The 24,326-nt window shown below is 39.1% G+C and overlaps 4 protein-coding genes across 4 annotated transcripts; 2 read left to right on the forward strand and 2 right to left on the reverse strand.

Moving 5' to 3' along the window:
* Positions 1-734: 734 nt before the first annotated feature.
* Positions 735-8,689, reverse strand: pold2 (polymerase (DNA directed), delta 2, regulatory subunit). Its single transcript, XM_084389633.1, has 11 exons — positions 8,520-8,689; positions 8,155-8,370; positions 7,949-8,070; positions 6,953-7,076; positions 5,650-5,764; positions 3,683-3,881; positions 3,507-3,587; positions 3,079-3,236; positions 2,878-3,005; positions 1,081-1,182; positions 735-979 (listed from the first exon to the last, which is right to left on the reverse strand). The coding sequence occupies exons 2-11, from the start codon at positions 8,366-8,368 to the stop codon at positions 819-821; spliced, it is 1,404 nt and encodes a 467-aa protein (XP_084245759.1). The 5' UTR covers positions 8,369-8,370; positions 8,520-8,689; the 3' UTR covers positions 735-818.
* Positions 8,690-9,103: 414 nt separating this feature from the next.
* Positions 9,104-16,416, reverse strand: sf3a1 (splicing factor 3a, subunit 1). Its single transcript, XM_084390360.1, has 16 exons — positions 16,299-16,416; positions 16,087-16,176; positions 15,047-15,156; positions 14,732-14,930; positions 14,332-14,589; positions 14,159-14,233; positions 13,241-13,391; positions 12,538-12,734; positions 12,315-12,432; positions 11,918-12,225; positions 10,980-11,219; positions 10,663-10,870; positions 9,930-10,090; positions 9,736-9,837; positions 9,525-9,596; positions 9,104-9,410 (listed from the first exon to the last, which is right to left on the reverse strand). Exons 2-16 carry the CDS (start codon positions 16,132-16,134, stop codon positions 9,309-9,311), a joined length of 2,349 nt encoding a protein of 782 aa, XP_084246486.1. The 5' UTR covers positions 16,135-16,176; positions 16,299-16,416; the 3' UTR covers positions 9,104-9,308.
* Positions 16,417-16,482: 66 nt separating this feature from the next.
* LOC311279096 (coiled-coil domain-containing protein 157-like) lies at positions 16,483-16,765 on the forward strand (the record flags this gene model as incomplete). Its single annotated transcript, XM_084390365.1, has 1 exon — positions 16,483-16,765. Exon 1 carries the CDS (start codon positions 16,514-16,516, stop codon positions 16,763-16,765), a length of 252 nt encoding a protein of 83 aa, XP_084246491.1. The 5' UTR covers positions 16,483-16,513.
* Positions 16,766-17,186: 421 nt separating this feature from the next.
* On the forward strand, positions 17,187-24,215 carry LOC311279094 (uncharacterized protein). Its single transcript, XM_084390361.1, has 8 exons — positions 17,187-17,359; positions 17,530-17,985; positions 18,418-18,622; positions 18,692-18,769; positions 20,851-21,023; positions 21,187-21,363; positions 21,458-21,620; positions 23,607-24,215. Exons 1-8 carry the CDS (start codon positions 17,201-17,203, stop codon positions 23,957-23,959), a joined length of 1,764 nt encoding a protein of 587 aa, XP_084246487.1. The 5' UTR covers positions 17,187-17,200; the 3' UTR covers positions 23,960-24,215.
* Positions 24,216-24,326: the final 111 nt, after the last annotated feature.

Raw genomic sequence — 24,326 nt, forward strand, 5'->3', positions numbered from 1 at the left:
CGTGTATTTGAACATCTGAATACTTTTTAAATATATATGCCATTAATATGGTGTTTAAACCAGTTTAAAATATGAATGTAAATGTAATACTTAGTGGGTGTTTTTGTTTTCGACGCTAGATGGCGACAAAAAGGCTATGGATTTAATTTGTATGCCGCTAAAATGCAAAAAATAGATTTTTGAGGATGCTTTTTTGTTAGACAGATGAAAAACTGACATTTCATGGGCCACAGTACTAATGTTTTTTTTTTTTTTTTTCAGAAAATTAGCTGCTGATGTTAACCAAGTTAAAAATAAAAATTTTGAAAGGGGAAAAAAAAAAACGTTTTGTTGGTATTAATAACCATGTTGTCCGTTTCTCTGCCGTATTGGTGTCTTAAAATTAGTATCAATCTTCCCATTATGCAGGTTTCCAGCACAGTCCCCTCACTAAATAATAAACTGAACTTTCTGTGAGGCAAAATTATGTGTTTCTGAAATCTAAAGCTAAAACTATCAAACACAAATGAATTGTTTCCACATTATAAAATTAAGGACTAGGTAACATGATGTTATACTTACTACAAAAAAAACAAAAACAAAAAAATTGTGTAACTGTTTCATGCATGGTGCATAAATGTAATAAAAGGGTAGAATAAAGGTGATTTTAAATACATGCGGCAAATAACCTCAGAAACATGACGTCCATACAAGTACACTAGACCCGTACCCGTACTAGACCCGAAAAAGACAATGGTTTCATACAAAAGAGGGAGCTTTATTAACAAACAACAGAACAGAAACAAGTGAACAGTTTCCAAATGTTGATAAGCGAGTGTTTAATGGCTGATATTCATCTCATCGTCCTCATCATCCTCTGTGGAAAAAGAGGAGAAGCAGACCGGCTCGCACTCTAGAGTGCGCAGGTTCACAAGACAGGCCGTCTGTGTGCTGCAGAACTCTGGGATTGCCAACAGGAGAACATCTTGTCCTTCAGGTCCTGAGAAAGACAAAAATTACCATACAAAAAGATATCGATAAAGCATGGCCACACTGTTACATAGTTTTGTTTTTAATATTGTAAAATAGTTTTCTATTCACCTGTGACTCGTTTACATTGATAGCTTGGTGCATTCCCGCTGAAGTACACATGGGGGCATTCTTCCAATATAAAGGGATCTTTCTTATAGAACGGGTAACAACCTAAAGGGTCAACAGAACATAGAGTAATCTAGCATTAATGGTGCAATATACAAAATATATTTAACGGAATATAACAAAAATTAAGATATTAAAAACCTTAAAAATTTATATTTCCTTTTATAAATTCAAATGTTTTGAAGGTCCTGAAAAAGTATTGTTAAAGTCTGAAATACACACACACACATATACACTCACCTAAAGGATTATTAGGAACACCATACTAATACTGTGTTTGACCCCCTTTCGCCTTCAGAACTGCCTTAATTCTACGTGGCATTGATTCAACAAGGTGCTGAAAGCATTCTTTAGAAATGTTGGCCCATATTGATAGGATAGCATCTTGCAGTTGATGGAGATTTGTGGGATGCACATCCAGGGCACGAAGCTCCCGTTCCACCACATCCCAAAGATGCTCTATTGGGTTGAGATCTGGTGACTGTGGGGGCCATTTTAGTACAGTGAACTCATTGTCATGTTCAAGAAACCAATTTGAAATGATTCGAGATTTGTGACATGGTGCATTATCCTGCTGGAAGTAGCCATCAGAGGATGGGTACATGGTGGTCATAAAGGGATGGACATGGTCAGAAACAATGCTCAGGTAGGCCGTGGCATTTAAACGATGCTCAATTGGCACTAAGGGGCCTAAAGTGTACCAAGAAAACATCCCCCACACCATTACACCACCACCACCAGCCTGCACAGTGGTAACAAGGCATGATGGATCCATGTTCTCATTCTGTTTACGCCAAATTCTGACTCTACCATCTGAATGTCTCAACAGAAATCGAGACTCATCAGACCAGGCAACATTTTTCCAGTCTTCAACTGTCCAATTTTGGTGAGCTCGTGCAAATTGTAGCCTCTTTTTCCTATTTGTAGTGGAGATGAGTGGTACCCGGTGGGGTCTTCTGCTGTTGTAGCCCATCCGCCTCAAGGTTGTGCGTGTTGTGGCTTCACAAATGCTTTGCTGCATACCTCGGTTGTAACGAGTGGTTATTTCAGTCAAAGTTGCTCTTCTATCAGCTTGAATCAGTCGGCCCATTCTCCTCTGACCTTTAGCATCAACAAGGCATTTTCGGCCACAGGACTGCCGCATACTGGATATTTTTCCCTTTTCACACCATTCTTTGTAAACCTTCTTTGAAATGGTTGTGCGTGAAAATCCCAGTAACTGAGCAGATTGTGAAATACTCAGACCGGCCCGTCTGGCACCAACAACCATGCCACGCTCAAAATTGCTTAAATCACCTTTCTTTCCCATTCTGACATTCAGTTTGGAGTTCAGGAGATTGTCTTGACCAGGACCACACCCCTAAATGCATTGAAGCAACTGCCATGTGATTGGTTGATTAGATAATTGCATTAATGAGAAATTGAACAGGTGTTCCTAATAATCCTTTAGGTGAGTGTATATATGTATATATATATATATATATATATATATATATATATATATATATATATATATATATATATATATCATACATTAAAATGAATAGAGTGTTATTTTAACCTCAAGTCGTTTTACCACAGACAAAAAATTCAACTCAATCTTCAGTGTTTGCATGAATCTTTGATCATTTGAGGTACACAGATATTATGCTAAAAAAAAAATATCCCTTTAAAAAGTCAACAATCAGACCAAAAAAATGCAAATATATAAATAAAACAAAGAAAATAGTGTGTCCAGACCCAGTGTGTCCGGGGCGGTGGGAGCCAGGTGACGGAGTCTCAGTGTGCTTTCTAATATCTCCAGATGATCGTCCACACTGCTGTACTTCACAATATCACTGACGTTCTGTCCTGCTGTGCCCAAGAACCTGAGACCACAAAACATTCACCGTCAGGAGCACTTGCCACCAACACAGGATAAAAATAAAGGCAGTTACTCACTGGACGCCATCTACAACGGCTTGGAATGGGTTGCTGACCAGCTGCAGTGTGGGGAAGGGCACAGACAGAGGGAACATGCAGCGGTGCAGGGGCTGCTGGGGGAGAGTGTAGTTTGTTGGGTCATACTGTCCAGGCATAACATCCACAGGTACAGAGGCCTGAAGAGGACAAACCACACATTACTGACACTTGGAACTGAAATGAAAAGCCCCTTCATTACCAATTTAACAGTGTGACAGACTTAAAAGAATTGGAATAAATGGATAAAAGCCAGTCTAATCCCACCATGCGATCAGAAAACGACTAAGAGCTACGGGACCTTGTCCTATAAACTTGATATATGGAATAAATAGGGGAGGATACATTGACTTGTCCCAAATAAGGCCCTCAGTCATTTTGGTCCTTCACAAACACTTGCAAATACTCACCACTAACTGAACTAGAAGCTCATCCAACAGTTTGATAGCCTCCACACTCCCAGCCTGAGTCTTCTTAGTCAGATACTTTGCCTTCAAATGGAAAACAGTTTAATTGAAAAGACTTATTCACTAAATGTAATTGAATTCAATTAGCACTGCTTGGACCGCAAGTCCCATTTGCACACCTTAGTTGTTGAGTCTTTGTCCTGAGTGCTTTGACTCAACAGGTTTCCAGCTAATATGACTCTCGAGATGGATGCTGCTCCGCTCTGCTCCCCCTGGTCTCCAAGCTGACCGGTTACCATATCAACCAAAAGCTGCAATCCCATCATGCTGTCTGCTTTGCTGCCGTTCAATCCCAGGCCAGAGGCAAGGAGCACAAACCTAAAATGAAATTGGAAAGGTTATGTTTCTACCACTTTAACAGTAGCACAATATATCCGATATCTGAGATTTTTTATTTATTTATATATCGAGTTTGTACCATATATTGAAATATTTTAGAAACAATATAGGATGAGGCAATACAGTTTATATCGATATACAGTAGTTTGACATTACGAGCGTATCTGAAAAATGAATGAGCTGTAGCAGTGAAAGTGCATAATTCAATTTCCCCTAAACATGAGAAATGCTTTATATTCAGGGCTTCAAAATAACATGTAAGATATAGTTAATGCATATAGTTTAATTCGGCTTGTTCCTCTGACAGAAACTTGCTGTTTAATGCATTTGAGATGTGTTTTTCCTCCGTGCATAACTTACATTTTATAGGTATATTCTCCACCTGTAAATATTAGAAATCTTGCCATTCTTCAAATTTTTTCCCTTTTTTTAACCTCATAATTTTGGATCAAAGTGTCATAACTGGACGTTCCTGTGAGACATCAGACTTCTCTCTGGTGAAGTAAGCAGGACTTCTCCAATCATTTAATCCCTTTAAAGCTCCGCCCCTGCAAGATCACCTTCATCTGCCTCCACTATTGAGTGCTACACCCACATCTCAATATCCAATCAACAATCTATGGATAAAACTAGGGCCCTGTTTACACGTTCCCATCTAAAGGGTAAAAACGCAAAAGTCTGCGATGTACGCAGGCGCGCGGACTTGATGTTGTTGTGTGGCAGTGCTTCACATTGCCACCTAGCTGCCTGGAGTGCATACTACATCGAATTTCACACACTTTTGCGTCACCATATGATTTCCCCCCATAATGCTCGTCTAAACGCAGAATAAAAAGTGATAACGCAACGCCACTTTTGCGTTTTTTCTTCAGATCGTTTCCGTGTAAACATAGCCTAAGTCCTCATCCTACAAGTTTTCTTTTTCAAAAATCTGTTACAATTAAGAAGAAAAGATCTTTCGATACTTCCATTTCACAGTGACTTCAATACTCATCATTCATCAGTTAAAGGTAGGGTAGGAAAATTCAGAGAGGCTAGCAATAGCAAGCTAGCTTTGAAAGCATAAGATCCCACCCTCCTTTCAGAGCGTCTCCAAAGCAACAACTTCTCCAAAACACACACTGCGCCACAGCAGAGTCTGCAAAGCGCCACAAGAGACACCGTTAAATAACCTCATGTCTCAAAACACATAACCTTACAATAATAATGAATGTAAACAACTTACAGAGCTCTAGTTGTACCACCTGACTACTGCAGATTCATTTTGGTGTTGATAGTGTTGACATAGAAACACATTAATCCGAGTAGAACGTCCTGGTTTGCCATCTCTAAATTACGCTAGTTATGGTATGAACGTTGTTTTGGTTCAGGAGGAACAGTAAATGTGACTGCTGTTTGTTTGTGGCCCTCAGTATCTTTGACTTCAATTATGCATAACCTCATGCAACATGCTGATTCAGACCGAATGCAATGATTCGACAGACATTTTTTTGGTCTGGAGACTTCCACAGAAGATATATGTACACGTTTTTAATATTTAGACCACTTCTATTAATGATTGCTATCAAGATATGAAGAGAGTTTCAACCACTATAACAAAAAGTGTTTATGAAAAGCATTGCCTACCCTACCTTTAATAGTCATAATAACATTTAAGTAATTATCAGTTTATCATATTTACACCAGTGTGTCTAAAAACCAAATCTCCTGCTCTTCAGTCAGTCAGGTCAGGTGTGTGTTTCTGTACCTGTCTGAGCTGAGAGGCTGTCTGGGTGTCTGTGGAGGAAGATCAGCCATGCAGAAGTCTTCAACGGTGAATTTCCCATCATTCTTCTCTGCACCCATGATGGCAATCACACTCCCTGGAAATACCATTTCATTATAAAGCAGGAAAATTGAGAAGCATGAGAATTTTGAGACAGGTAAAGGCGGGCATACACTGTGCGATTTTCGTCCGATTTTGAGCCGAATTCTGACTCGTGCGACTCTTTTTCGGGTCGGGCCGATTTTCAGCTTTGTCGTGCGTCGTTTGTCGTGCAGTGTTCGTGCAGTGTACAGGGGGAAACGAGAGGCGATTAACCTCTCACGACCGGCAATCGGATGGTCGGATGAATTTCTGGCATGTTAGAAATTTTGGTCGGTCCTCATGACTATATCGCACAGTTGAAGCAGAGCTACGAACCGATTGCCCTAAACTCAGTGTTTTTCCCTCACTGCGCCTGCGCGAAAACAGTTTCATCTGCAGAAAAAAAAAAAAAAAAAGGGAGATCTTTAAGTTCTGTAGTTCAAAGCTACAAATTACTGTTGCTTACCTCCAGTTCGTGTTGCAAAATGGATTAACCATTACCCACTTCTTCCAAGCCACCTGCGATGTAGCCTACACTTTGCCTCTTTTATTGTTAAAAAATGTTTTTGAAATAAAGCTGTTTTTAATTTTCATTGATGAATTATTGCAGTGTTCGGACATATTATAGACTGTTAATAATTAATTATATGTATATAATTCATTGTAATCGACCTAAATGTTTTAGACAATTTTTAATGAGAAGTAAGCTTCTATGTAATATTTTATTATTCTCACAGCGCGTTGGTTTTGCGGTGATGGCATGCGCTATGAAATTGTTGCGTGGCAATTTAATTATAATAGTCTATCACTTTAATAATAAAAAGTAGCCTTCCCTAATAATAATAATAATAATGCAATAATACTAGCCTATAATAATTCAATATATAAATTGGAAATGCTAAATCTTCTTGATATTGATGCTTGTTTTGACACTATCTCTGGATAGGCTACATTATATCGTCCATAGGCGCAACCCGGCACGAGGATTTATTGCGCTTATTCGCGCATATTTCACACGTATAGTGTGAGCAGTCAAGTCGCAGCTCGACGTGCGGACCGTACAGTGTGAGCACATAAATCCTGAGCTTTGGCTTTACATCGCATGCGATCTACTCGTTCAGTGTGAGTAGGTTCCTTGCTGAAATCGCACAGACATCGCACAGTGTATGCCCGCCTTAAGTGTATCTTTCTATATGTCTCCCACCTGTTACAAACTTGGGTGTGTCAATGTTGCCCTCCAGTTTAATCCTCTGAAGTTCATCCTCCAAAATAAGCTCATCTGATTGGCTGATGTATTTGGTACGAGGCGGCTGGGGCAACAGATTGTGCTGAAGAGAGAAAAGACATGTTAAAGGGATAGTTCACCCAAAAATGAAAATTAGCCCATGATTTACTCACCCTTAAGTCATCCTTAGGTGTATATGACATTCTTCTTTCAGACATATACAATCGGAGTTATATCAAAAAATGTCCTGGCTCTTCCAAGCTTTATAATGCTAGTGAATGGGTATATTTTTTCCATGATAAAAGTCCATTCCATGATTTCTATGATAAAAGTGCTCCACATTAATAAAGGCCTTCTGAAGTAAATCGATGCGTTCGTGTAAGAAAAAAATATATTTTTAAAACTTTATCGACTAAAATAACTAGCTTCTGGCAGACGGCCGTACGCATCGATTTACGAACAAATGACGAACGCGGTTGCCCAGCCCTGTTTGAACCGCGAGAGGCATCAAAGCTTACGCTACTCCTACATCCAACGTCATACATCTTCAAGTGTTAATCTTTTGGCGAGTAGAGTGAAGAGTTACAAGTCGACTTGCGTACGGCCGTCTGCTGGAAGCAAGTTATTTTAGTTGATAATGTATATTTTTCTTACACGAATGCATTGCTTCACTTCAGAAGGCCTTTATGAACCCCCCAGAGCAGTTTCGAGCACTTTCATAATGGATGGATGTATGGAGCCTTGATGGACTTCCAAAAAAATATACCCATTCACTCCCATTATAAAGCTTGGAAGAGCCAGGACATTTTTTAATACAACTCAGATTGTATTCGTCTGAAAGAAGAATGTCATATACACCTAGGATGACTTGAGGGTGAGTAAACCATGGGCTAATTTTCATTTTTGTGTGAACTATCCCTTTAAAAAGGGAAGACTGAGGAAAAGCGAAAAATGCTTGTATCATCCAAGTTTAACCTCCTCGCTGATCTCCTTCAGGATGGAGGGCTGCAGCTCCATGTGTTTGAATATGGTGCCCACTATTATACACTGTTCACCCGTCTGCAGGTCACACAGCTTCCTGATGGGCACGACACAACCTGCCACACACACATTCACTCATGTTCAGAAGCGCTTCAGGGGGAAAACACGAGCCTGTCAGTGAGTTCACGGATGTTTCTCACCCCACTTCTGCGTGGCTCTGTCGCCGAGGATGTGTCTCATCTGCATGAGTCTGGTGGCGTAGATGTGCGCGTACTGGCGGCTGAAGCTGCGCTCGCCGAGGCGGAACCGCTCCGAGCAGCCGCTGTATGAGGGCTGGTGCCGGTCAAACACGGGCTCCGAGGACCCCGGAGGACACAGCAGCGTCTCCTTTGGCACGATCACGTCTGAGAACATGACTGGAGAAAGGTTTTGGACGCTAAATTAGCAACGGAGCAGTTTTATGTGAATAAAATATAAATGCAATATAAAACATTGTATTAAAAATCGATAGAGTTGTCAAACAAGCATATTGCTGTATGCTAACAGCACCGTAGCTTCACTTTACCGTATTCCTTGCTGTGTTGGTTTTCTACAGTAAATTGTAAATCTAGTTTGATTCGATGATAAAGTAAATAAAAAAACAACAAAATCAGATCGATCTCCTCTGTGTTGATTTTTGGTATCTCCCGCTAAATACTCGACCTCTGACCTCTATGAAAATATGACGCGAGTTCCGCTAAAATACGCTTTCATAATAAAAGCCACCGGAAATAAAAATAATCTGCGTTTGTCTTATGTACGGGACTGTTGCGTTTTTTAGACGTATTATTTAAATTTTAAATATAACATTTAATATTTCATGATTACTTAAGACCATTTTTTAAATGAATGCCCACCAAAAATACTATAATTTAAAAAGTAAGTCATTGCCAGCATTTGTGAGGAAAAAAAGACAGCATAACCAATAACATTACTTACTGAAATTTATTAGGTAAATTTTCCTAAGGTACATTTTTATGTGTTTAATATGTATCCCACAAAATGTGATGTTTCAAAGCTGAACTTCAAATTTGCAGATATTTATTTCACACAATCACTTCAATGAAAAGAAGTGCAACTAAAAACAGTCTACAAGCGGTTTTCTAGGAGACTACTACCAATATTAAATGTTCTGTTATTTAATCAATCATGCATTGAATGTTACACACATTGGTACAACATCACAAGACACCAATTACTTTGCATTACAATTTTTCTACAGAGCACAGCACAAGTTCTGTGAAGTGTACAAATGTAGCAGGATTATAAGCACAATAATGTGGAAGATTGGAACAGAACAGAAAACATGAGCGATCTACTTCTTCCTTCCTCCTCTCTCCTTAAGGGCCAGATGGATGACGGAGCCATTGTTCATGTTGTAATAAGCCAGAGAGTTGGAATCTTTGATGAAAATACCCTGGAGAATCAAACACAATATGAGATCTCGGTAATACTTTTACATTTTATATTAGCATTCACCATTTATATAATAAATACATTTTAAGATTCAAATTAAAACAAAATATTTTACCTCATACTGCAGCTTCTGCTTTCCAGCCGGCATACCAGTGGCTTCATGGATCTTAACCTTGATGACAGACACCTGAGGTACATAATGGCAATAAATTAGCTCAGATTTTCATGTCTTACACAAAATATGTATATAATTCTATAGGTCAGTGGTTAAAAATGAGTACAAATGGAGTTGGTACATATAGATACTGGACAGGCGAAGTCTTTACCTGGTCTGTGAGAGGCAGGTTGAAGTTCAGCACTTGGCCACTCAGCTTCCATTCGGTCTTGTCCTGCATGTTGGGCACTTGGACCTTGACTGCAACAGGTCCCTAAAAGAGAGCAAAGATCACATTAAAAAGATTAACAAATGACCGATGTTATCTACTAAGTGCACTCAGAGTATGTTGCAGCAGTGTTGTACCTTGGTCCTGCGCAGGAACTCCTCTTCTGGAATCAGGTTGTCCTCGGTCTTCATTTTCTTGCTGGAAGGCTCGTCCTCGTGAGGAGGAGGAGGATGAGCAGGAGGCATGGGGGCGGAAACAGAGCTGGGAGGTTGAGGCACAGGGGGAGCGGGTACAAACCCTGAAAAACAAAAACAGTTTATTCACTACAACAAAATTATTATTAATATACTTGAAAGTACACTATGTAACTTTTTTTTGTCCAAAAGTAACTATTTAAATAATGAGTCAATACATCATCAATCCTTCTTCCAAAATGAGATTCCAATCCTACCAAAATATGTACCCTGATTCACTAAGGTAAACCTATTATAAGGGTTTATATTTTAAACCTGTCGGGATGGTTTTCGGGGGAAATTGAGTACGGTAGTCTGTGTGTGTCTCATATGCGTAAAAGGAGAAAAGTTGCACTGTAGTCACTTGGACTATTTTAAACATTGTCTTTTCTAACTTTCTGGGCCGGCAAGTTTCGATCCCATAGAAGCCTATGGAGAAGTGATCCAGCTCTCAGATTTAGTCAAAAATATCTTATATAATATCTGTGTTCCGAAGATGAACGAAAGTCTTACGGGGTTGGAATAACATGAGGATGAGTAATTCCTGACAGAATTTTCATTTTTGGGTGATTTGGGAAATTTCAATTTTCATTTTACTAAGAAGCTATATAACAGATCTCTCATTTTAAAGACTCACCAGCAGGGACCACCATAGGTGGAGGTCTGGGTGCCATAATATGGGGTCCAGAGGGTGGCATGGGCACCACATTGATGCGTGGGGCGTGGAGCATGGGTGGCATGGGAGCTAGAACTTGTCCAGGGGCCAGACGCACCACAGGGGACACTGGAGGTCTGGGTATGACAGGCACAGCAGGAAGCAAAGTGGTCCGCACTGGGGGTGCCATCTGGAATATACACAAGAGCCTTTAGTTAGGACTAGCACTTTTATTATTGTGTTCGACAAGCACAGTGATCTTGCGAAACTCCTGAATGCAGAAACAGATTGAGACTCACGGTAGGTCTGGGCATGGTGTTGATTGGTGGGGAGGGTTTGGGCATGCTGGAGGCTGCTGATTGCATGGGCGGCTGAGGCATCTCATTGGGCTTGCTAGGGCCGATCTTCTCCTTGGTGTCGTCCTCCTGCACCAGACCTTTAGCTTTGTGGATGGCTTCGATCTGCTCCTGCAGGGTGATGTTAGCCTGAGCCGCCTGCTGGGTACGAGCCATACTGCCTGAGTGACCGTCCCATGTGACCTGTGGAAAAAGTGGAAGTGGTGTTAGATGAACACAACTACCTTCTGGAATTCCTCACTTTGGGGTCACACTTGTGATTCTCGGCAGTCAAAACAGTGAGAAGACAATAATAATAAATTTTTTTATGAAATTAAATTAATGTACCGTTTCAGTAATATTTTGTATTTTGAGGGGATTTCTTGGTACTAGACAATATTCACCTCTAAATTACACAATTTAGTTCTGTAAAAAATAAAAAATTAGAAAAAATTATACTTATTACAAGTGTGAACATTTTTAAAGACTATTTAGTAGGGGGTGGGAATCTTTTGGTACCTCACGATTCGATTAGAATCTATTCTTGAGGTCACGATTCGATTTAAAATCGGTTCTCAATTTTGAATCAAATTTCGATTCGATATATGCATTTTGATTGCAGTTTACCGTTCTGTGTTACCTTTCTTATTTGACTGGGGTAGAGAGTTTAATAGGTTTTGAAGAATAAAAATCCAATGTGAACCAATAAAATTTATTTAGTTTTTTTTCCAATTTTAGTCAACCCATTATTATAAAACAAATTTATGAGGCTGCTGTCCCTTTAAGAATGAATGCACGGAAATAGTTACACATCCGCATTGAGTCCTTGAGCACATACAACAGGGCATGCGCAAGGTGAATTTTGAGAAAGAAGAATCCACTTGGTGTTAATACTTTCTTACCTTTTCCTCAGGCTTCTGTATCTCCTCCTCTCCGATCTTCTTACCGATGGCCGTTTCCTCCACACCAAAGATATCGGTACGTCTCTCGGCCAGCTGCTTCAGGCTGCTCTCGATGTCCAGGCCGGGAGCGTACACCTCCTCCTCGATCCGACGCTCTCGGATGTTGCGGTCACGCTCCTCCAGCCAGCGGGGATCCAGCAGGCCGATGCGCATGTGCTCCTGCATCTTACTGGCTGGGATCTTCTCACCCGTGATGGGGGAGATGAGGTACTCGTCAGAGGAGGTCATGGGAAGCAGAGACTTAGACGCTGAAGATAAGATGAGATGGAAAGTGAGTGGATACAAAGAAATGTGTGCCATTTTAGAACGATAAAGTGTGTTTTATAAATGCGCTTACCCTTGGGGTCGTAGTCTTTGCGAATGATAACCTGGTCTGGGGTGGGGGGCAGAGGTGGTGGCATGGGATTATCAGGGGGTAGAGGAGCTTTCATGCCATCATCCTCTTCATCAGAACCCTATTGAGAGGAATAACAGATGCTAGTCAGTTAGAGTAATAGTTAACCCACTTCTACACACTCATCATCTATGGCATTATGTGAACATAACCCTGGTTGTCTCACCTCGTCCATGTCCTGCAGCTGTGTGTCCTGGTCCAGCTGAGCTGCGTGTCTGTCCTCCCTGCCTCCTCTCTCATCCTCTTCATCTTCACTCTCTACCTCCATCTCCACCTCCTCACTCTCTCCAAATTTCTCATAGCGCTCCTGGATCAGGATACGAGCGCCCAGCTCCTCAGGAGTAGTGGGAGGAGGGAAATTACCTGTAAAAAAGCATTAATAATAATAATAATGATGATGATAATTAAAAAAATAACATGAATATAATAATAATCATTAATAACAAATATTATGAAAAATCTATTTAATATGAATCAATATTTGATTAAAAATTGTATAGTATTTTTTATGGTATAGTAAATTTATATTAATTAATATCTATTAATTAATCTATAGATAATATCTATCTAACTCATTCAACAAAATATTATGGGGGCCATGAAAACTTTGTGAAAACGACCAAAAACAATAAAAACATTGATAATATAGTATTCATATCTATACAATTAATAATTATAACAATTTCTCCATCATCTTACATTAAAGGCGAGATTGTGTCTGTAATTGGCTAATTAAACCACATCTGAGATTTAAGAAATGTCTGGCTATCACCAGAATCAAGAGTATTCTTCTGATACAATAGTATTTGCGCAAACAAAAACTCAAATATCTAAAATCATGCTAATTGTCGTCAACTAAACATGCTCACCTTGCTCATTTGGTTGGAAGTCCACCGTCTCCACGACCACAAAGTCATGCCAGTCAATCTGAGCATAAGCCACCCTCTCCTTCTCTCGCTCCTCCTCTTCCTTCTTCCTCTCTCGTTCCTGGAATTTGGCCCACTCCACACGATACCTGACCTAAAATATTGGGGAAAGATGTGATATTACAGGTCAATCTGATCTGTCCTTCCCTTTTGAGATCTTACGAGTTTCAAAGCTCAGATTGATCCAACTTTATTGATACATTTTTTGGGACTAACTGAATTTAACGAACAACTACTTATGAGACATGTTAAATTTCGCAACTTCAGTTCTACTCTCTTATTCACCATAAATTCCCTCATGTGGTTTTAAATCACCGGCATCCACTCAGTTATCCTTTATCCATTTTCCACCAGAATGGTTCGCATTCTGGAGCCGGAACCTGTTCTTGGCCAGTCGAACTGGAGCCTGTCGTGAACCGTGCACGTTTCCACGGACTTGAGGAACAAGCGGTGATGTAACACTGCTACATGTTGTTTACCTGACTATAACCAGTCTAAAAATTAAACGGTGCACATTCCAGTGTTTGTGCAGACAGTGAAGCACATCTGTTTTTCGGGAGTGATTCTAGCAAACTGGCAGCTCACATAAACTCCTGGTACTCACATCTGTCCTTTTTGGAGATATACTGAACATGAAACTGTTGATTCACTCGCCCTCTCGTACATGCATTTTTATATATTTAGATATATCAATGAGACCGCCATAGACAGCTGGCTCCATTCCAGACCAGAAAGTCTTTAGGGCCGGAGTTGAACCAAACCACATTTTCTGCAGTGGAAATGCACGGAACCGTTTGAGAACGGACACAAGCCGGGAACCCACACCGGAACCATGTGACCTGGAATGGCTGTAATAATTACCTGGTCCAAGACCTCACGAGAATTCTCTGCTTCCTTCTTCAGTTTCAGCAGAAGACCTTTTGGAGGGATTAAAACCTGCAAGAAACCAATCAATTAAGTGAATTTAGTGTCCCACTTGAATAACTTTATGATTCCCAAAAAACTCTGATTAGTCCTGAATATTGCTGCCATACCTTTGTGTACTGTTCCACCAGTTTTGTAAAGTAGTTGAACAAGCTGTGCTGTGGTCGCAGGAAGTCAAACTGGTAGTTCCTCTGCTCCTTCTGCATCAGCTGCGTGAGGAACTGACGGCCATTTCGAGCGACGAACTGTGCGGTCAGCTTCACCACATCCAGGTCAAAGGCTGAGATGGAGGGAGGGTCGGCAATGAACTCAAACTCAGGTGGAGGCTCCTTGGGCACCACCGTCTCATGGATCACCTGCGCTTGAACCTAAAGGACCACAAACGAATAAACTCTTCATAAAAAATCCAGCTATGAAAGACTTTCAAATCAGACTGCTTAGATTATGACTTGACTGGTTTTATTTCAGTTACTAGTATGTGTTGTGCAAAGTCAATGACAGGATCCTGACCTTCTGAGGAAGCTGCTGTGACGCTTGCTGTTGCATGACTTTAGGCACCGCTGCAGACGGTTCCTGAGCTTTGCCCTCCTTGAACTCGTTGACCTTGTGGCGGTAGTAAGCATGGTAAGGGTCGTTGGGGTTGAGGAAGTTGAATTTTGGGTTGTTGATCTCATTCTGTCGAATCCTGGCCTCGAACTCAGGTCCATTCCTTCGAAAAAATTAAAAGGGGTTAATTCTTGATTTAAGAAATGTACAATATTGGAACTTGATATGACATGATGTTATATGACTTATGATATGACTTGTAATGATATGATTTCAAACCTGGCCACGAAGCTGGCAGTCTTGTCAACAATGTTCCGGACTTCAGGAGGCGGATAGATGATTCCCACAATGGGCTTTGTGGCTGGAGTTTCTTCTTTCTGCTCCTCGGGCTGTTATTAAAACATTACACAGTTTAACTGATCTGAGCCTTCATTAACACTTTGGTTGCAAAGACTGCCTCACAAGCCAAATATTTTTGACTATCTGCATATTCATTAGCTTAATCTACCCAAAAAGAGTCCATTTAGTTATGCAGTACTATATGCAAACATTTTAAAAAGTGTTGCATTGAATTTATGATGAATAATGTAATTTTAATTACTTAATGCAATATTAGCTGAACTATACAAAAGGAAAATATATTATTATGAGAGTTCTAACTTGACTCAAGCAGTGGTAATATAGTAAGGGTAAGTCGATTCATTCCCCTGGCCAACTTAAACTTTCACTGCATCCAAAATTGCATACTTCCCTACTATGTAGTAGGTGAAAAACATGTGACAAAAAAGTATGTCTGAATTCACAGTACTCATAAGAGAGCAAAAGTACCCAGATGACCTACTACTTCTGGCGAGACACTTCAGAATCTTGCAGGTTGTCTTAGGTCATCCCGGTACTTTTTGCCTTCTCTTTTTAAGGACTGGGAATTCAGAAATACTTCTTGTCACATAATGTTTTTCCATGATAGAGACAGTATGGCGGATGTAATACGTCAGAAATACATTCATACTATATATATATATATATATATATATATATATATATATATATATATATATATATATATATAAAATACTATATTCATACTGTCATTTTTAAGCGTTCGTGAATTACTTATTCAAAATAAGTAACGTTACCTAAGTTACTCAAGGGAGTAACGTTATGCTATTTCGGAAGCAGCCATGATGTATAAAACATGCAATATTATGGTCGATTAACATCTTTGTATGTTTATGAAGACAATTATGTTAGTAATTGAATATAAAGCAGATGGATCTACTCTGTACTGTCTCTAAAATAAATAAATAATTGGTTCATACCTTGTTATTTAGCTCCGGCTGCATGATCTGCACAGGCCCAGGCGGCATGACTGCGACACTACAGGCTCTTCTCTGGACGAATCAAGTACGCTGAGAAACATAAACAGTTATTGTCAGTCTAATGGTAATTTGTTTGACAAAACCAACGTACAGCGCTTAAAATTACTTAAGTACTATAATTTCTATGTACACTTTCATACAACTTCACTAACCTCTGGTTGCGCCAAACGCCACACAACAGAAGACGACAAATGAACGACTACTTCCGGTAGCAAGGCCAATGGTGTTTGTGGGAAATGTAGTTCAAGTGAAATGATTCCGCCTACATGCGACCATGGAAACCTGGTGTCTGTGTATATAGAGCTAATGCACATGTTCTTGCTACAAAACTAAAACGATTAAAGAAAAAACTCATATTTCGGCCACAATGACTCATCTGTTGGGCAGTCAGGACTGTATCGACAGTCTTCGGAGAGATCTTATTGATTTACAGGGAGCAGTGCTGGATGTTTTTTCTAAGACTGGACCCGTCCGTTTCCCTTCATGGAAGTTTCCAGATAAACTGTCATGTAATCTGGATTTGGTCAGTCTTTTAGAAGAATATGATTATGTGGATGGTGAGGAGGAATTCAGTCAGCACTCCCACATAGTCCTGCTAGAGTTGCTGATGGACAGGTAGTCAACTTGTTGTGAATTGTATTACGTTATTATATATATATATATATATATATATATATATATATATATATATATATTACACATTAATATTTGCATTATAACTTTAATTAATAAATAAGTATGACATACTATATAATACTTTTTAAAAAGTTTCTTATGCTGACCTAAGCTACATTTATTTGATAAAATACAGTAAAAACAGTAACACTGAAATATTCTACTGTAAATTGTTTTCTGTTAATATTTAGCATAGAATTACATTATTTAGTCATGTGATGGCAGCCATTACTCCTTCAGTGACTTATGATCCTTCAGAAATCATTCTTATATGCTGATTTGGTGCAGCTGCTTAATATTTTTGTGGGAACCGTCTATTTTTTATTTTATTTTTTTTTATCAAAATCATTATGTGCATTTGTGTGTTTGTCCCAGATTAATGCTTCTTCTCCAGAGTTTCAACGTTCATACAGAGCTGTTGCTTGATAATCCGAGAGCTTTATCATCTGGTCAAAATGAATCCTCTGTTTCCATCGGTCCTGTGGTCAAACGCTTCTGGAACAACCTACTTCAGCTCAGCAATCCACAAACACAACAGGTAAGAAACCTCTTGATAAAGACAAAACACACAAAAAACTCGGTAAAGACCTATCAACAATGATCTTTGCTTATAAACTAAATCATTAAACCGTGTAATCAGTTGTATTTCACTGAAAGCAATCAGTTAATTTGCAACCTAAAAGATTTACTAAAGGTCTCTTCTTTCAGAGCACCAGTGAACACCAACCTCCATCTCAACTGAGTTCATTCACTACCAGAACAGCAGCAAACACTCCTAATATTAATACGCACAAAACACAGAACACCTCCATTGCAAGCACCCATAAAACCACCTCAAGTACCCCAGATTCCTCTTCCCACCACAGAAGAGCGTCCGCCGCAGGCTCCTGTGTGTCTCGGTCCGCTCACACTGTGAGCTGTCAGACAGTAGAGTCGTCCCTGGTGCCCTGTGAGGCCTGTGCTTGTGTTCAGACGGTGATGAAGGAGAGCAGTGATGCTCTAGTGTCTCTGTGCCAGTCTCTGGGTTTGCCTTGCTCCATGCAGGGCTTCCTGGAAGCTGTGGAGGAAACACAGCAGCTGGGCCGCTTGTCTGCATGTGACATCTCCCAATGGGCAAGTGAGCAGCGTAAGGATATGAGCCGTGTTGGGAAGCATGTTCTGGAGGTGAGGGTCGGAGTGGTTTTGTTGGGTTTGTTGTGACTATTCACACTTTTGTCATTAATCCTGATTACACTACAATCAAAGGTTTGGAATATTACAATAGTTTTTTGAAAGAAGCCTTAGTTTTATGCTCACTTAGACTGTATTTATTTGACCAAACACGGTAATATTGTTAAATGTTATTATAATTTAAAAGAGCTGTTTTCTTTTTAAATATATATTAAAATGTAATTTGTTCCTGTGATGGTAAATTCTGAATCTTCTGCATCATTACTCCAGTCTTCAGTGTCACATGATCCTTCAGAAATCATTCTAATATGCTGATTTGGTGCTCAATTATTATTATTTCAAGTGAAAAATCTGAATAATTCCAAATTTTTGACCGGTAGTGTATTTCCTCATTTGTTTTTTATAACTATTCTTTTTCAATTGGAGGTGAGAGAAACTTTTGAGCCACTGAAAAAGAAGCTGAAAGAGACAGAGATGGAGCGAGAGAAGCTGAGAAAACAGCTATCAGAGACGGTCAGAAGAGAGAAGGAGGAGAGGAGGAAGATGGAGGAGGAGTGTGAGCGCAGAATGCAGGAGGTGAAGGTCAAGGGAGAGGAAGCAGTAAGGAGGCTAAAGGAGGAGTTAAAGAGAGGTGAGAGGTTTTTTTAAGACCCTTAACTCACATCTGAAACTTCATGTTAACAATCATTTTCTTTCACAGGTGTGACGCTATTAGAGGACAAAAATTCTGAACTCACAGCAGAGCTGAATTTGCAGACAGAAGCGAAACAAAGTCTTGGTAAGCAGGACATCATTATAAAACTACTGGCCAGCTGTTTCTACTACCACTACTGTCCACAAAAATGGGACTGTAATAAAATCCTTAAAAATATTTTCTTTTCTTTCTTTTTTCCCCTTTATTTTTGAGCTGTTCAAAATGATCATTACAATGATTTATGTTTCTCATAACTATTAGTAAATATATGGAATAATACAGGACAGGGGTTTTCAAAGTTTTGATGTTAAGGACCGCCTTCTATTATTTATATATTAACAACTATTTAATATATATATTTATTTTTATATATACTGTGTGTATATATATATATATATATATATATATATATATATATATATACAGTCACCGGCCACTTTATTAGGCAAATATCTCATTAGCAATCACATGGCAGCAATTCAAAGCATCCAGGGGCAGTTTACATGACAACGCTTTCAACTAAAAACAGAAAACTTGTCATGCATTTTGGCCGTTCATGTAACACAACAACAGCGTTTTGGGGGCCTGAAAAAACTAACTTTTGAAAATGGGTTTCAAAGTCCGCTATCATCTCAGTGTAAACTACAAAAATGTGAATTTGTGAAAACGGTGACGTCATGCACTTGCATATTACGTGTTCAGTCTTAGTTCTAACTGAGCATCAGAATGGGCAAGAAAGCTGATTTAAATGTCTTTGAACGTGGCACTGTTGTTGGTGGAGTATTTCAGAAACTGTTGATTTACTGGGATTTTTACACACAACCATCTGTAGGGTTTACAGAGACCGGTCCGAAAAAGTTAAAATATCCAGTGAGCGGCAGTTCTGTGGGCAAAAATGCCTTGTTGATGCCAGAGGTCAGAAGAGAATGGCCAGACTGGTTTGAGTTGATAGAAAGACAACAGTAGCTCAGCACCTCTGAACGCACAACACGTCGAACCTTGAGGCAGATGTGCTATAGGAGCGGAAGAACACACCGGGTGACACTCCTGAAACTGAAGCTACAATTTGCAAGGGCTCACCAAAATTGGACAATAGAAGATCTCGATTTCTGCTGCAATGTTCAGATGGTAGGGTCAGAATTTGGTGTAAACAACATGAAAGCGTGGATCCATCTGCCTTGTTTCAGCAGTTAAGGATGCTGATGGAGTAATGTTGTGGGGGATATTTTCTCAGCACACTTTGGGCCTCTTAGTACCAATTGAGCATCATTTAAAGGCCACAGGCAACCTGAGTATTGTTGCTGACCATGTCTATCCCTTTATGACCACAGTGTACCATCTTCTGATGCCTACTTCCAGCAGGATAATGCACCATGTCACAATGCTCAAATCATCTCAAACTGGTTTCTTGAACATAACAATGAGTTCACTAAACTCAAACGGCCTCCACAGTCACCAGATCTCAGTCCAACAGAGCACCGTTGGGATGTGCGGGGTCCAACCCCTAGCAACTAGCAAGGTGTACCTAATTTAGTGGCTGGTAAATGTGCATTTTCAGCATTAATAATTGGCTTTTATATCATCATTAAATTACTGAAAAAATATGCAACTATTAAAGTGATGTTAGATCTATAAATCTAAAGAAGAACATTTTTAATTTAATTCAAATGATTTGCACTATTTAAAAATAAATATGTAAAAGCAGCTTTAAACATATAGTGCCTTACAACTCAGTGAGCAAAGAGGAACTTAATACAAACTGTTATTGAAAATATGTATGTTATAAGGAAGGATAGATGACCTATAGCAAATACATATAATTTTTACAAAGAAAAGGCAGATTTGGTCTTTTAACTATTTCACACTGTTTAAAACTGTGATTGTCAATAGAATAAAATAAGTGTGATTAATCTCGAAAATAATAAAACATCTAATTCAATAAATGTGTTAAAAATATTGCATTAAACAATTTTAATATCTTGTTCTTGACAGCCCTAATATATACTTTTGTAGAATATTGTATTATTGTAGAATTTTCTCTCAGTTTTTATGAGGTATATACTTTGTGGCCCCTTGGGGTCCCTCAACCCCAGTTCGAAAAACCCAGAATCCTACACGATTGATTTTTCGAATGATATAAGGAATGGGTTACTTTTTTTCTATAGAATGCGAGAGGGCTGCACTACAGGAGCAAGTTCATCATCTGCATAATTCACTAGAGACCATGTTAAAAGAGGTGGAGGAGAGCAGGACAAACCTGGAGAAGGAGCTCAGAAGTACACAGACACTGTTAGACAAAGAAAGCGCCAAAAACCACAGTGTGCAACGCCAGCATGAGGTGAGTCAGTGTGATCACTGTGATAAATATCATAATATTAAAATCAACAAGAACAACTTTCACAATGTTACTTCCATAACATGATATTCAATGAGGAAAACAGTGTTGAGCTGGACTTGGTTTCATCTAATTCGATCATGAAACATGGTTATTTTGTGCACAGGCTCTTCAGGTGAAGCAGACAGCTCTGCGGAAGCATCTGGATGTGCTGGTTCAGCAGACTGAGGATCTACATAACAGTCTGGAAGAATGTGAGGATGAAAAAGCTGATCTTGCCAACAAACTCGCAGAGATCGTACAAGAAAAAGACACTCTTCAGGAGCAACTCACACAGCAGCAGGTAAACATCTAAAGTCAAAAATATTTGGTATGACTGAATCAGCCTGACTACATTAGGTCACACCAATTAAACCTGAGAGTTTCTTTCTCTGCAGTCCCGGTGTAGTTCACTGTGTATTGAGAAACAAAGGCAGCAGACACAGATCACAGAACTGGAGGAGAGTATGTCTCGCCTGAAAGAGATGCTGGAAGAAGCTGCTCAGAGAGAGCGGATACTGGTGGCCTTTCCTGAGCTGAATCCACACGCAGCGCCACAGAGTGAGTGAACTCTGCCCACTCCTGCCTCTTAAAGTTGGCATGAAACACAAGCTGAAATAGTCTTTTCTTCCCTATTGTGACATATATCCGAGTGAAACGGCTTCTCGAACAAGAAAAAATGTAGGACGGGACTTGATTGGATTGTTGTGGTTTGCTATTGCTTTGAGTGACAGGTTGTCCCGACCTCATGCCGGTAAACACATCATCAGAGAAGAGAAGAGATGTCACTGCAGGTGGAAGAGAAGTTATTTTGATTAAAGATTACATGGGCACATGAATAAAAAAATTAAAAAAAATTATGTACGCTAATCATTTATAATAAATACAGTATTGCAATACTCCAACATTCCATAAAAAACAAGAATTGTCCATTTCGATTTTATGGTGACTTTAAGTTAGGAAGCAATTTCTTATTCCGGACCAGATTTAATTCAGAAGGCAGTGGATATTTATACTTATTTATATATATATATATATATATATATATATATATATATATATATATATAGCATTTTTAATAGTATTAATACTAGCAAAAATGGCATGTTTACATTAGCAAATAGACCTAGATGCTACTTACATAAAGTGTAAATACAAGTACTATGCTATTTGTACTAAAGGTCAAATATCTGAACAGAGCGTGATCAGTGTGGTCTACAGAGCAAGTGAAAATAGCCTTTGCCAATAGTGTAAGTTGATAATTCCCCTTTTTTTAAATAACGGAATGACATTCGTAAGTCCATTTTCCTGCAATCAAGTTTAACGGGTTCCTGGAAGTAAAAATGTCAGCGATTTTCTCCATAGGGAATTCTTTTTAATGATAGCTTATTACCCTTAAAGAAATAAATGTTCATTAATCAAAGAAATGCAACAAGTACACTGCGCCAATAGAACCGCTCACTCCCATACACTGCAAATGATGTAACAGAGTTTGTCTCCCTACGTTCTCAATTTTTGTGTGTGTGTACCTGGTATTCCCTATGTTATGGGGACCAAATGTCCCCACAAGGATAGTAATTCCAGTAAATTTTGACTTTATGGGGACACTTGTTTTGGTCCTCATGAGGAAAACAGCTTATAAATCATACTAAATGAAGTATTTTGAAAATCTAGAAATGCAGACAGTTTTCTGTGATGGGTAGGTTTAGGGGTAGGGTAAGTGTAGAGGGAATCATCATAAAAATCATTACATCTATGGGAATTCCCCATGGAAACCAGTGTGTGTGTGTGTGTATGAACAGCTATAATCAAAATAGTTAAAAGCCATTAATTACACAATCTTGTTTTTTTTTTTTTTCACAATCTTGTTACTTACTTACCTTACTTTGTAAGGTTGTGACTCACCTCATATCTGATTGGTTTGGTTCATGGCTTATAACTTTTTAACAAAAGAGTTTTCTGTCAAAATGCCTATGGGCAAAATGAACGGGACAAAGGCTGGTGAAAAAGTGTGTGCTACTGCAGCTATGGCACAAAACAGAATATTCAGAAAGAAAAGAAAAACTCTTATGAGCCATTTCTTTAGTGAATCATGAACCATGCGAATGGTCAAAGCATGACCATTGTGCCCCAATTCCCCAAAGAAAGACTCCAGTGAGTCGACTATTTTTAGTGAATCAAAACAGTAGTAACAAATGTAATCTGATTCGTGAATGTACTTTGCAACACTTTTGTAGTTTTTCTCTTCTTTTACAGTGAATTAAACACATATAATTAAATATTTAAACAATTAATTAAACAAACATGTTTCACAGGTGCATGTTTGTCAGAAGTATTTTATAAAAATAAAAGAATGAATGAAATATGTTACCACATTTTAATATTGTTATTTGATACATAATTAAGGCCAATTATTAGATCACATTTATGTTTCCTCTCTTGAAAGACTGTAAAACCTCAACTGAAAGTCTAAAAACACCTGTTGTTAAATTTTGTGTGATTCCCACCCCTACCTGCCACTTACAGCCGGTTCTCTGTGTGTCACAGCTACAGGTGATGTGATGTGTGATATGGAGCAGCAGCTGAAGGCAAACTCAGTGAGGATCAGGGTTCTGCAGCAGGAGAACGTCTCCCTGAGCAACAGTCTAGACAGACTGAAGGACAGAGAGGAAAAACAAAGATCTTCAGACTCTGGGATAGTAGAGATGGACAGGAGCAGAGAAGCTGCAGCGATGGGACCCTTGGAGAGCTCTAGCACCTCCTCTCCCACCTCTCCTTCATCCATTCTTCATCATCAGACTCTCTGCCTCTCTCTCCATCAAGATGTGGAAGAAAGATACAAGAACATTCGTCAGGCTGCTCGCATCCGGTCTGCAGGCACACGTCGCAGGAGGAAGTGATGTCATTTAATAGACTGACACTGGTCTGGAGACTGGGATATTAATGTGACTTTTGTGTTGTTTGTTTGTATGAAATTGAAATTACAATGGACATTTGGCATTTTACGAATGTTGCACATTGAACAACAAGCAACAGTGAATGTTGTATGAACTGGATCTTCAAAGCCATGCTCTTCAGCAACTGGGTTGGAAAAATATTGTTGTTGGTTAATATTTCAACCCAAAAAGATGCTAAAAGATTCTGGCTGACTTTATCAAAATGAAATTATTATTTTTAATAATTATTAAATTATTATTATTTAGGTTTTGTCAGTATTATCACTGCTTGTGAACACACACACACACACACACACACACTTCCCTCTGC

The sequence above is a fragment of the Rutilus rutilus genome (assembly GCF_951802725.1).
Source record: "Rutilus rutilus genome assembly, chromosome: 19".
NCBI classification, from domain to species: Eukaryota; Metazoa; Chordata; class Actinopteri; order Cypriniformes; family Leuciscidae; genus Rutilus; species Rutilus rutilus.